Below are 14,247 nucleotides of genomic sequence, written 5' to 3' on the forward strand. Positions count from 1 at the left end.
AAGGGAAGGGGGGAGGAGTCCGGTGACGTCGATGTCCATGACGGCTAATGAAGGGAAGGGGGGAGGAGTCCGGTGACGTCGATGTCCATGACGTCACCGGACTCCTCCCCCCTTCGTTAGCCGACGGAGCCACTTGGGCCGGTGAGTTTGCCCAAGAAATTTTCTGCACGAGCGCCAGCCAAGGCATTGGCCTATACACATACAGCACAGCAATGAAGTAATAAAATGAGCTAGGATCACACTAATCCAGCACGTTATTATTCTGAGTTGCCCCACTCAAGCGGCGCCCATATTGAGTGGGGCACGTGTTCATGTGTATAGGCCAATGTAGTTGGATCTGTATGTGCGTTATAATTAATCGAAATCAATCGATTAAAAAAAATTTGATTAATCGAACACGTACATTTTAATCACTGCCAGCCCTATTCTCTTTACTTCTAGTTCTCTTTTAATGTGATTAGAACAACAAATATATGGACTGTATTTACCACTCAGATATGATTAAACTGTTTTACCTCTGTTAGCATTCACATCCAGTTCAAATTGTTCACCCCAGAACTCATCTAGGGCCTTCCCATTGTACACCATCTCCTGGGCGCTAATACTTATTGCGAATCTCTTGGCCTCATAGCTTCTGTTATGAATGCGGAAGATAAGTAAAACCGTCTGTCCAATCAGGGGGGACTCAGCTAGCTTTATGGACACATCAAAGTCTAATGCTACAAAAGAATCTCTCTCCCTGAATGGCTTCTTTGTCTTGATATTAGCTACAGCTTTTTCAAATACAGCCCTTTCCTGGGATGAGCCTGCAAAACAAAATAATAGAACAGAAATTATTTTATACTTTTTTATATACATATAAGTATTTTATACATTTTATGTGACCAAGCATTTGAAAGATTTCAGAATATGTTACATCACCTATTTAGCATGCATTGGGCTGGTTTACGACTAGACTATCCTTCAAGATTAAATGTGATCACCTAACTTGGCTGCACAGAGCCCGACCTTAAGCTGGCCATACATCTATAGATTATCTGCAGACTTTCTATGGTCAGATGGAAAAAGGACAACAGATTCCTCCATCTATGCTAAATTGTGGTTATAAAGGAATCTCCCACTGGACCAAGCTTCAGTATCTTGCTAGTCGGCCCCGCTGGCTGTCAAAATACCCAAACAATCTGATTGGATGCAGTCATTGTTCACATATTTTGAGACCCAGCGTGGCCGACTAGCAAGTTACTGAAGTTTGCCCAGTGGGAGATTCCTCCATCCACAGAGTTTAGAGTAGATAGTACAGGTGTAAGGCCAGCTTTACACAAAATATTGAGGGTACCTTACTAAAGCTGGCCATACACCTTACATCCATCGCACAACTTTCGTTGTTTGATGGTTGTAAGGTAATTAAAATCTCGTACGATCTGCCCATCTTGGACAGGCAGATTGTACTTGCGATCATCGGAAGCCCTCCCCGCTAGGCTCCCCCCGGGAGAGCTTCCGATGATTCCAATACTGAGCGGGCAGTGTGCGCTTGCGCACACCGGCCTGTTCGCCATTTGTCTTCCGTGCACGCCACAAACCCCCTGAAAATCTTACGATTTTTTGGCAGGTTTTCAAGCGTGCTCGGAAGACAAAAGACGTGCGACCGTACAGTAGAAACGGTTGCACGCCTCCCATACACCTGCCGATTATCGGGATCACCCGCGATTATCGTACGATAATCGGCAGGTGTATGGGCACCTTTAGACTGGAGCAGGCAAAATCTGGAGCAGCTGTGCATGACAATCAATCAGCTTGTAGCTTTCATTTTCAAAGCTGAACCGATCAAGAAGAAGATAGAAGCTGATTGGTTGCAATGCACAGCTGCTCCAGATTCCGCCTGCTCCAGTTTTATATCAACTTTGGATAGAGCAGGAAATAGTTAGAAAATCTCCCCACTTCCCTTCTATTTGACAAGTGTCAAAGAAAACAGGAAGTGAGGGGAAATCATCAACAGGGAAACAAGCAGCAATTAAACTGATTTTCTAGTCTACTGAGGAAGGTTTGGAATCTGTCAGGATTTTATTGTTGTCTTTGTCCCATTGGAAAGATTTATTCACATTGAGTTAAGGGCAGAAGGGTGTCAGTCAGAACAGAGAGTGAAGGAACATGTTTCTTAACAAGGGCATTGATACATACAGGTTGATTTACTAATAGGCAAATAGACCATTCACTTTTTACTTGGCTTTGTTAATGATGTGATGCTCTGCTGACTTCCATCATCCAATCATATGCAAACAAAAATACTGTTTATTTATTGTCCTTGCATATGATTGAGTATTCTTTGCAGTGATGAGTTTTCCCCACATTTACTAATCTAAAGGACAAATTCCCTTGCACAGTGCACATTTCCTTGCAAAGTCAACAGCCTATTTAGCTTTAGTAAAACCAACCCCATAGGTGATAATCCTTTCCCACTCTATCCAAAATTAAAGAATGTCTTTGCCTGGAACTCAGGTTAATGGTTGCATCAGGAACCGGAAGTATGATTATGAGTAGACTGCTATCTCTGCAGTAATGACTAGGGCATGGCCATCCCTATAATGAAGCAGCCTGAGGTGGTTGCCTCAGGTGGCATATCATTGGGTCACCTTCCGCCCAAGACTACCACTTTTGGTTGGAATTCTTCAAGGTGAATAACAAAATTTCAATTAGTTGATTTTCAAATCCATTTGCTTATGGCTAAACATATATACAAATATAAAGGTAATACTTTCACCAATTTGGAACCAAAGACTTACAAGGTGGGCCCATTGTCACCAAAGCTATACACAACTAGAATCCACCATGTTGGTTATGCCTAACTCAGCTGTTTTTTTCTTCTAATTCAATTTAATGTGGTGTAAGAGTTGTGACCATTGACTAAAGGTTAACGTTGGCCTGTTTGTCACAATCATAGCTCAAATTAGTTGCAAAACTTACAATAAAAATCAGACAGTCCAGGATGGACTTCCTATGTTACATGGGTGGTTTTCCATTGGCACTGAAAACAGTATGACTGAGGCCCAAGAGCAGTATCAGGAATCAGGAATGTGGCTTTGCATGACATCTCCACAACCATCCATACATCCTGACAATTATATTTGGCATTGTACGCATGGCTTTAAATATCTGTAACCGATCATTAGCTGTTGTTGACTGCACATTTCAACCAATACCAAAATCAAAAGTCGCCCATGAACAGTAGTATTTTTTATTTTTGCACATGTCAGACATCAATAAATAGCTTTTACTTTACAACCCACTGCAGGAAAATATGCAAATTGATTGTCTGCTAGGCAACAGCTCCACTATTCTTGGCAATATGGAAAGATCACTTTTTATGTGTATACTTCTATAGCATTCCTTACCCTCTGTGTATTTGTATTCACTTGTTATATCTTCTCTGGTATTGCTGCCAACACCCTTTGTGCTGATGTACTTGCCAATGGAATAAGTGTCGATCTGTGCCTTTTCAGCTCCCCCATCTCGGAGAACCCAGTGGACAATGTCTCCATTTACTTCCGCAAACACAAAGGGGATATCATAATCCACGTCCATATCTCCTTCTTTGATTGCTTTAACAGGTGCTGGGCCACAGCAGTAAGTACCTGTAACAGGACAACAGAAGGTTATGAAAGAAGAGCTGCCAGGGCGATCCATGGATTTGGATGAATGTTGACACTTTCTCAGCCCAGATTTTTCTCAATGCACTCTAAGAGACTGCTGAATGGGACTTGGCCCTAACAGGAGGCATCACATACATGGCAATGGAAGAACGGTGAAGGGAGTCATGGAGACATGAAACCAGTCATTTGCGGGATGCAAGGTATGCAGCTGAAGGTTGCCAACATAGGGCTTGCCAGATCAGTGGTGTGATGGTCTTACAAATTACGATTTGGCAACATGTAGCTATAAGAATCAGGATTTGCCAGCACAGGAGGAGCCCTGTCATTAGACTGGCTAGTGCCATGCGGTGGGCATGGTTCTAAGGTTAGTTAGGAAAGGTCAGCTGGGCAGTAGCAACATAAATATAGTGCAAGGCTATGGCATAGTGGAAGTATAATGATAACTAGGTAATTCTGCATTGGCTAGGCCATCAGTGCAGTGAACGTTTAGGATAATGTTTCTGAATACCTTTTAAGGAATACAATATCAATGTTGGTTGGCGGGCATCTTTAAATGCTGTTGGAACATAAGATATATGACTTAGGCACATACCTCCACTGATCTCCTGAGGGGTGGCATCCAGTACCTGCCAGCCATCATATCCTGGACGAAGGTCTTTCCTAGCCATCCAACATTCATTCCATACATGAAAGTTCCTACGAAATTAAAGTATTAAAATGTCAGTCTTCCAAGAAACAATATGCTCACTGACTGGTGGGAAATATTTTGATGACAAGAGCTGCCTGACTTTTAGGGGGTAGTATTTTGGCTGCTAAAACTTCCTGCGAAAAAGCCTTTTTTTTCCAAACTGAAATGAATCAGATTCAAGTGCTGCTGTACGCGAGCCAAGCTAATTGGCTAATAAAAAAAATTGGCTTACCAAAAAAAAAAAAATTCCACAGCTCAATATGCCCTGCCACTGTATGCTGTTACTGAGACTGCTAACGAAAATTGTACAGTTTCGTAACACCACACACAATTTTATCTCCCAGTATGTTATTTAAGCCTTTTGCTAACAGAGGCATTTTTGCATTTGTTTGCACACATGCTAAAACACACATCTTAGGCCTGGATTTTAGTTAAACCCCCTAGAATTATACATTTTCTGAAAGCAGAGACCCTGGAGAATGAAATGGTGGCAGTTGCAATTTTTCACTGTTGCACAACTGTTTATTAAACACAAACTGTAAGTAAAAAAAAAATGCATTCAACTTAATTTCAGTGCACAGAAACACAATATAATACATACTTTTTAAAAAGGTAAAAGATGAGGTTGCATCAAGTAAATAGATACCAAACATGTTAAGCCTTCAACTTACAAATGCCTGTGAAATGGTGAGAAGCTTCGGTACCCATAATTTGCCATAAGCATTGCCTTAAAAGCCTTTACAGGTGAATAACTGCCCTAGAATTATTCCAAATTAGCAAGGGCTTTGACGCAATTCCCGCGGCTCTTAGTACTTTGTCAAAGAGCACACAACAGTCATTACAGCTCATACCTCCCAATGAACCTGCATTCCACAGGACTGTCCTAGGATTTCAACAAAATACAGCAGATCCGGCTTGTGTCCCGCAGCCCAGCGCCAGAACACTCATTTCAGAATCCAACTCCTCACTTAGGCAACCTACTCTACTTCTACAACCCTCTGCTCTCATTGGCACCCTCCATTCATTGTGAGATCCCCAGTTTCCAGAGCCCTCCCCACATTGTCTTATTCATTTTCTTGCTACAGAATCCTATAGCATGGTGAAATCACCTCAGCTCATAGCAGTTATGGAGGAGTGTGGCAACTGTTGCCTTGACCACAGCTAGGACAGAAGGCCATGCCCACTGGCCACCTGGTCTGCTCATACTGCTTGGCGTACTTGTCGGCCAGGAGAGGTGAGGTCACTTTCCTCTTCTGCCGTGCACCCTCTCTGTTGCGTAGTGATGAGGAGGTAGAAGAAAATGATGAAACAGTGAAGAATCTCTTTAAGTGGCTGAAGAAGCTGAGCAAGAAGACAAGGGTCGGTGTATAGCCACAGAGGTGAGCTTGTCCTTCCAGGCAACACCCAAAATTTAGCAAAATTTAACCATGCCCACTGTACACAGGTCCCTGTCTCCTTAAAGTGTCCCTCTTTCTCAAGTTTTAAAGTTGGCAGGTATGAATAATACTATAGGAGAATAATTTGCTAAAGACTACGACTGCTGCCTCCAAAAAGGAGAGTTTACTAAACATGGAGCTGGCATTTTGCTTTCATGAACCTGTCAACTCTGGCTGCCTTTCTACTTAAAGTAGCCTACCCTCTTGCATATAAAGAAACAGCTAAGGGTGCCAGTATGCTGGTATTCATCTGTATTTTAGTCAATGCCTTCAGTACTACTTCTGGCCACTTGAGGTCTCCAAATACTTTGACATGTGTACAAAGCATTGAGCATATGTCCATGTTACCTGCTAATTTAATGCAATCTCAAGTAAATGGAAAACAGAGGCGTAAGTAGAAATCACAGGGCCTCATAGCAAAATTTTGTATGTGCCCCAGGACCCTTGGTGGCCGTCTGGGTCGCTATGGCGCTAGTTCCACCATTGCATGTAAGCCTGACTGAGCTTCTCTGCAGTGAAAGAGATAGAAGACTCGGAACCCATTGCATCACATAACTAAGCATTTAGGTGGCTTAAAGGGGCTTTTAGATTCAATTTCTTTTTTATTAATGCTGAAGTAATTAGTTGGAGAGAGTGGAGGTATTGTTTTTGGGAGGGTACCTGGCAGGAGCAGAACATTTTATGAAATCTAATTAGTAGCTGTAGTGAATTTTGATATTAACTCATACACTTTAAATTGTTGATCTTAACTGGCATGTACAATAATATTATTATTATGTAGTAATGAAAGTTACTTAGTGTTAGACGTTGAGCAGCATTATACAGACATGTACAGATGAACTTTAGGTGAACCCTAAGAGCATACAAGGCACTTGGCATCAGGGGTGTCCCGAGGCCGGGTATCACCCGGTCTGTAGACCGGATGACACCCCGCCAAGTCGTTATCGCACATGCGCGCCCCCCTCTGATTGACGCCTGCCAGCGGCCATCTTGATGATGGACTCTGGCAGATAGAGGAGCCAACGTTCACCCGACGGGATGAGGTATGCCGCTGGGTCCCCTCCTCTCTCCTGACACTGTCGGGCTCTCGGTTCATGACCGAGTGCCCGACTTTTTAGAGGGGGTGACACCAAAATGACTGTCAGTCATTTTGGTGTCACCCCTGCAATGGTGACACCTGGGTGCGGACCGCACCCCCTTGTGACGCCACTGCTTGTGAGTATGTGTCAAGTCCCTGCTCTTGGGCTGAGACAGAATTCATATTTCAATCATGGCACAGTTTAATTCTCGAGGCACCCCAGTCTAAAATGTACAAACCGTAAATGTTCAAAACAACATCTGACCCCCTCCAAAATCCATACCAAACCCTTATATGAGTTATGCGCCTGGTATTGATTTTAAGGACGGGGAACCCCAAGTAAGAACACACAATAAAAATGGGATTCCCCTTTACATAGAGTCCCCCTCTTTCACATCAGGAGCATAACTTTGTGTGAAAATTTTGATTGATCCCATTTAGAGCTTACGCAAAGCTGAAAAAACTGTGCCTAGTACAACTGGATGTACCAGGTATTTTCTTCACTCTCGGAGGTGAATGGATTGACAAGGAATTTAAGGTAAGGAATATAAAAGAGAGGGAACATAAATTAACATGAACCTAAATCTTTACCCTTAGTAGGAAAGGTCCAGGTTCGTTTTAAAGTATAAGTTTGTAATTGACTTCTAATCTGCAATTTAGAAGTTAGATTTTGGCCTCATAAACAATTCTTAAATGTTACGTACCAGACACTGTCTCCCTGAGCAGGATCTAGCTTCTTCCCATTTTCATCATAAAACTCGTCCACGGTCAGTGTGAAGTTGGTATCATGGGCAGATTCAAAGTTTGTTACTATGCGAGTAGGAATTCCCAGGAACCTCATTACTGACCAGACAAAAACAGAGAAGTTATGCCATGTGACAATATTGTATAATGAAATCTAATTCATATGGCCCAGATTTTATTTCTAGCTGTGTTTAAGATTTAAAAAAATAAAAACACCATTTAAATCAGTTTATTATTTATTAAAATATAGCTCAATTTAAGTCTAAATTCTGTGTTAATGTTATTCCCTGTACAGCAGCACTTTGACGGGGGTAGGAAAGGCTGGCTTCCTGAACCAGTGGGAGATCTACAGCTTTACACCATGCTGTCAGTTTAACAATGTGAACATGCTTACAGGCATGTGTGACGTGTGTTATTGGGTTTTTTATAGCCCAATTTGCAGGCTGGAAGTGGGTGCTTGAACCTGCTTAACTGCATTGAATGTCAAGGGACTTGGCAGTGTTGTCTAAAAGGAGTAACTGGATCTCAAGGGTGGCCTGACGGAACTAACCACTCCTTTTGCAGGAAGAGCAGTTCATCTATATGTATCAACTATGCAATTAGCTGTTCGTCTCGGGTTCAATCATCTGCATTTTGCTTCGGGGAAGCAGCGCTAAATGTAGAGCGGGGAAGCCTGTGTTTTAGTACAAGTGATTGCGGTGATGTAATATGTAATATTACGTATTACATATTACACTTGTAATATGCATGCAGCTCCGTTTACCCCCCCCCATGAGAAATAATTAAAATTAAAAAATGAAAGTGATAAAAAAAAGTACAAAAATTATCAAATAAAATATTAAAGATAATAAAGATAAATAAAAGATAAATAAATAAAAAGAAAGTGATAAAAAAGTACAAAAATGATAAAGAAAAAAAAATGTAAAAACAACCCTGCCACCCCCGCATTCGGTTGTCATTCTTCATTAGGGGTGGGGGGGTTTGGCAAGGAGAGGAGTGCATTAAGAAACCCGGCCTTGGGGCAGCGGAGAGCTTAAATCCGGCACTAGCTGTAGGATATTGTAAGCTGAACCAATGTATACCTTGCCTTTAGCGTAACACTCTAGTGTGAACACAGATCCTCACTGTTGCTATTCCTGCACAGTTTGTGCATTTTTGATGGTAGAGTAGTATTCTACTCTATGTATTTCTATTTTGCATGCATTCAGCTCCACAAACCTAGCACCATGCTGCTAGGCATATTAGATCACATGTGAGATTAAATCTGGGGGCCACAGACAGAAATCCTCACAGAGGTTTTAAATGTATATAAACCCAAATCTTTTATTTTAATTCTGGATAGAGTGGTGAAGGCCTATTATTATTGTCAGGTTTTTATTGCTATCTGTGTCTCCATTAGGGAGATTCACTCTATTTGTCCTGGTGACCACCATCACTGTGACTGAAACAGAAGAAGGAAGCCATAATTTTGAGTTATTATTATTATTATTATACAGGATTTATTTCGAGCCAACAGTTTGCACAGCACTTTACAATATAAGGAAGACATTACAATCACAATACAATTCAAGACAAGATGATAAGGAGGGCCCTGTCCACGAGAGCTTACAATCTAAAAGGGAGGGGCAAGTGATTCATAAGGAGGTAGCTGTGTGGGGATGAGTTTCCACCAGAAAGCTCTAACAAAGATTTTTAAAAAGGGTTTTGCCTTTAGTTGTACTTTATGCCTTCCTCAAACGTCTTCACTTCCTCCTCACTCAAGTTGGCAGGGCCACAGACTCTAGGAATCCCAGCTAAATTTCAAACGCGCATGGCTAACCTTGCTTCCTATTCTGTTTGACAACCAACAAATAGTCCCCTTATTGTAACTCATTAAAAGAAAGTAAATTGGTAATATACCTGTGCACATGACTCCAGCCAGAACCCAGCACTGTCCGTATCGAACTGGCCTGCAACCACTGCGGTCCCAGAGCCTTAAGATATTAACACTTCCACTCCATGAGCTTGGATTGACACCATTTCTGAATAACTCATCCCAGCAGGATTCCAACACTCCACGGTCATCATTAGAATTGATCTACAGGTTGTATTGGGAACATTATGATTTTGAAACATATAAAAACATAGACTTAGGACAATTTACAGGCACATTAGGCTTACAATATAGATGGCTCATTCTGCTTACCATGGCAGAGATGACTCTACTTATGTACACAGGGTCCCCTCTCTTAGAACAATCCTTTGCTGGATCTTTTAGAAAATTTGGGCTCATGTCCAGTATTCTTAAACAGATCTCCCCAACTCCATCTTCAAACTAAAATCAGGAGAAAAAAAATAAACTAAATGTCTTTGTTATTCTCAATATCTGTGCCCACAAAAGGCAAACAAACAGGTTCTCTTTAACTGAGATATCCACAGACAAATCTAGTTACCTTTCCTTCATCCTCCTCCCACTCCACCAGGAAAGAAAGGGAATTATTTTGTAAGATATGAGTCAACCGAGTCATAGCTCACACATGGATTCCCTTTGTGACAGCTCTGATTAGGGAAGCACTGTCATATGGAGAAAGCCATATGCTCCTCAGATGCTAATCTGTTTTATATTCAAGAGAGAGTTAACTGCAAAATGACATGGTTTGTGCGAGTCAAACTTATGGTGGATTAGGTTGGTTCACTCTAAAAAAAAGTTATGGGGAACTGGCCAATGCACGTTGGCTTGCTTGCTTATTAAACTGGTAAATTGGTCCAAAGGACCATTTATCTCATCACCCTATCAATTGCACATTGGGCCACCAAGGGAGGAAGCAGAATCTCACTTTTTGACATTTCACTGGGTTACAGGGGGAAATCTACGCTCTCATTGCCCTAATGCTGAAGCAGTACACTTTTTTTTTATTAGATGCTACCTTACATTCTACCTAAGCTTTACTTATACAGGAGAAAGACACCGGTTCATTTAACTGTTGGACTTCTCAGCCGTACATATTCACTATTTGTTTGCTTTCATCTCACTTCATTAAGCTGTCAGGGACTGAGTTAAATACCAGTTCTAACAGGTATGGAGGAACATGTGACTTTCTCCCCTTTCTGACATGTGACATAAATGGTGCTTGCTGATTGGCCACTCAGGCACTCAAAAGTGTCCAATAGGGGTTGGTAGAAAATACTTAAGCCTGCTTAAGCCCTTGGAAGCTACCTAAAACTTATCAAAGGCTTCATCTCTTCACTCCTAAAGGCCAAAGAGAGGGCCAGTGTAGCATATGAAGCTATGGATGGTGGCAAAGAAATAAAACTGTTATCTTGCTCTGCAAGGACAAAGCACAGGTTCACTTTAAGTACACATTTTTTTTTTATTAGAGCAGTGATGTCATACACGGGGATAAAAAGGTGTAAAAACTTTTTTAGTAGCATGAGTGATCACCGGGACAGGAAGTAAGAGGAAATAACCTAAAAGGCAGCAGTACATATCTGACAGTGCTTCTAAAACTTTGCATTATATAACATGTAAAAAAAAACAGTGACAAATGCAAAAAAGTTCACAAAAATTCAATCATGTTCTGTATGATGTCAAAAAGTGACAGTTAAAGCTAACACATTTATCTTTACCTGTTCAGGTAATACTTACTGGCAAATGCTTATGTTCACTTTAATAACTTGCCTAAGGGATGATGATGAAATAATGTTGTTTCAACTTAATCCCCAAAGTTAAGGTGCGGCTTGCCGCATAATAAAGTGACAGCTTGTAACATCACCGCTTACAAGTCAACAAATCTACCTGTCGTAAGTTCCTCACACGTTCTCTGAAGTTCTAATATCTCAAAACAAAGGTGTCTATTTTGTGCTTGGATTTCTATTCAACATACAGGACACAATAGCATTTAATATGTGCTTCACGGGTTTACATGATAGGTTGAATTATCTGAAATGATCTCAAATCTGAATCGAAGCTCTTAACCACTTCAAGACCAGGTGTTTAGACCCCCTTCCTGCCCAGGCCATTTTTCAGTGTTCAGCGCTGCAGTACTTTGACTGACGTTTATTCCATCATGCAACGCTGTACTGAAATTAATTTTATACCATTTTTTGGAGACAGATAGAGCTTTCTTTTGGTGGTATTTAATCACCACTGTGGTTTTTTTTTTTTACATAAACATTTTCAACTACCACCATTTTATTCTATAGGGTCTTGGCATTCAGAAAATATATAATGTTGGGGGGTTTTACGTCATTTTCAGGCCTAAAATGTGGAATATAACATGGGTGCAAAAAATGAAAAAAGGGCCTCAGTCATGAAGGGGTTAAAGAAAAATGATTGAACATTTTTTTTTCATTATGTTAGGAAACAATGATTATTACCCATATTTTTGGTAAAATATAAAAGACGGGGTCACGTCGGGTAAATAGACACCAAACATGTCATGCTTTAAAATTGCGTGCACCCGCGAAATCGCAAAAAACTACCATACCCCAAAATGACCATAGGCGACGCTTTAAAAGCTTTTACAGCTCATCAGTTTAGTGTTATCAGTGATTGATGGCCGTAGAACCATTGCTTTCATTCCGACGTTCGCGACGATATGTAACATGTGCGGCGTAATGGGCAAAATCGTCGTTTTCGCACGTATGCGCACCTGACGTCTGTTTGCATGCGTGTATGTATGGGGGGGGACTTTAAAAAAAAAAACATTTAATTCTTTTTTATTTGTAACTTTACATTTTTTGGGGGGAAACTTAAATATTTGTTTTCCTATTTTTTTTTTAGAAAACCCCCTTATGTGATAGCAAAATATGTGACAGGTCCTCTTTATGGAGACATCAGGGGTCTCCAAGACCCCTAATGTCACCTAGGACCCCCGTGAAGAAGCTGATGAAGCAGAGATCTGCTTCATCAGCTTCTCTCCAGCATCTGAAGCTGGAGTGTGACACAAGAATGCGGAAGTGATGTAATATACATTAGTTCTGCATTCTGACAGCGGAGAGGGGACCGGAGGGAGCTCGTGTACCGAGCTCCCTCTGATACCCTGTGACAGAGGCCGTATGCTGGTCCCGGGCTTGCACGGGGCACAGCAGAGCCCGGGACTAGCGTGTCTGCGGGAGGAGGGGAGCCGGGGAGGGGTGCCTGTTTTGAAATAACGGGCATTATTCCGCTCGCGCGCGCCAGGCGGGAGGGCGTGGCTGAGCGGACGTCTAAAGACGCCCGCTCAGATCTAGAGAGCTTCTGGCTCCGTTTTTTACAACGGCCGGCCGGGAAGTATTTAAGCAACATTTTATTAAACAATGCATCCTTAAATTAATATTAAAGTCAAAGGGGGTTATTCACAAAGCTGCGGAAGGCAGCCGAGTGAATAACCCAGCCATAGTGAAGTGTGCCGAACTAAGTTCGGCTATTCACTCCAGCTCAGTACGGCTGATTTCAGCAGTACATCGGCTGCCTTCGGCTGCACTTCGGTCTGCCGAAGTGCAGAAGGACTTCGACTCAGCCGATCCAACATCTGGATCGGCTGAACCGAAGTTCCAGCAGCTCGCTTGCTGCCATTCGCCCCTATTCACACTGGGGCCGAACGGCAGTGAGTGAAAAGCCGAATGCTGTCAAGCTGCATTTGGCTCAGCTATTCTGCTCGGTACCTCTGTGGTACTGAGCAAAATAAAAAATTGTGGGGAAAAAAAAGGTTAAACAAATATTTTTAAAATGTAAATAGATTGTAAAATTAAAAAGTAAATCAAGATTTTTTAAAAAGGAAAACAAAATCATATAACAAAAAGCTCCATCCAACTGTTTCCTATAGGCCGACACCTGCTGGATGCTGTTTCCTAAGGTTAAACAGTTTTAGTTTCCTGCAGAATCAGCTGGTCCCCAGAGCACTGGTCCTGATATTCTGTTTTGGGTGGCTCCTTTCACTTGCAGGGTCCTATGGAGCCACCCTTGTGTATACTAGTAAGATGTGTGTGTCTCCATAATGCATTTTCTATCAAGTAGTGCCAGAGCTTGCCTGTTACAACAGAGTAGCATTCAGGTGAAACCCAGGGACTTGGGGGGTGCCGCAGGTGGAGTGTCTATACTTTATAACTGAGATTGTTCTAAACAAAAATCTATGCAAGAGCAGACTGGGATTAAATCTGCAGAAATCAACATAAAAAAACAAATACAAATAAATCTCACCTGTCCAAAGTTCCACGGGGTAGAGACAATAAAATCTTTAGTTCCCTGATACAACATGCCATGTTCATTTATCACATATTCTTGTCTTAAGGCTTCATTGTCCAGAAACACATCATCATCTGCAAACAAAATATTCTCTTTTAGTTGCTGCCAATAACCAATTCCTGATGATGTAACATCACATGGTGATCTTTACCAACTAGATTACTGCATTAAGTTTGCTACAAAACCATGTATCATTAAAAAAACTGCATTTTAAAAAAAATTAAAAACACTGTTTTAGCCTTTTATTTTTTTTTAATTTTATTGATCCATCTCTGTGTTTCTTATCCCCTGCATTCTCTTTGCAACTTCTTCCTCCTTACATGCATGCACGCTGGCATTTGTTTGTATTAGAGGTGCACCGAAATGAAATGTTGATACCGAAATCGAAACCGAAAATAAAAAAACTGTCAAGCTGAAACCGAAACTTTTTTTTTCAAACCTATTTAAAA

General features: G+C 41.4%; 1 protein-coding gene across 3 annotated transcripts in view; it reads right to left on the reverse strand.

Moving 5' to 3' along the window:
- LOC108789320 (protein-glutamine gamma-glutamyltransferase 5-like) overlaps nt 1-14,247 on the reverse strand; it is a 54,006-nt gene that overhangs the window by 23,398 nt on the left and 16,361 nt on the right. For all 3 annotated transcript variants that reach the window (XM_018559294.1, XM_018559291.1, XM_018559293.1), the window contains 7 exons: nt 13,754-13,872; nt 9,779-9,907; nt 9,493-9,670; nt 7,554-7,692; nt 4,240-4,343; nt 3,390-3,629; nt 516-806 (listed from right to left, as the gene is read on the reverse strand). In XM_018559294.1, coding sequence (XP_018414796.1) covers nt 516-806; nt 3,390-3,629; nt 4,240-4,343; nt 7,554-7,692; nt 9,493-9,670; nt 9,779-9,907; nt 13,754-13,872 — 1,200 coding nt within the window. The remainder of the gene's footprint in view (nt 1-515; nt 807-3,389; nt 3,630-4,239; nt 4,344-7,553; nt 7,693-9,492; nt 9,671-9,778; nt 9,908-13,753; nt 13,873-14,247) is intronic.

The sequence above is a fragment of the Nanorana parkeri genome, unplaced genomic scaffold (genome assembly GCF_000935625.1).
Source record: "Nanorana parkeri isolate BGI_ZX_2015 unplaced genomic scaffold, ASM93562v1 scaffold387, whole genome shotgun sequence".
NCBI classification, from domain to species: domain Eukaryota; kingdom Metazoa; phylum Chordata; class Amphibia; order Anura; family Dicroglossidae; genus Nanorana; species Nanorana parkeri.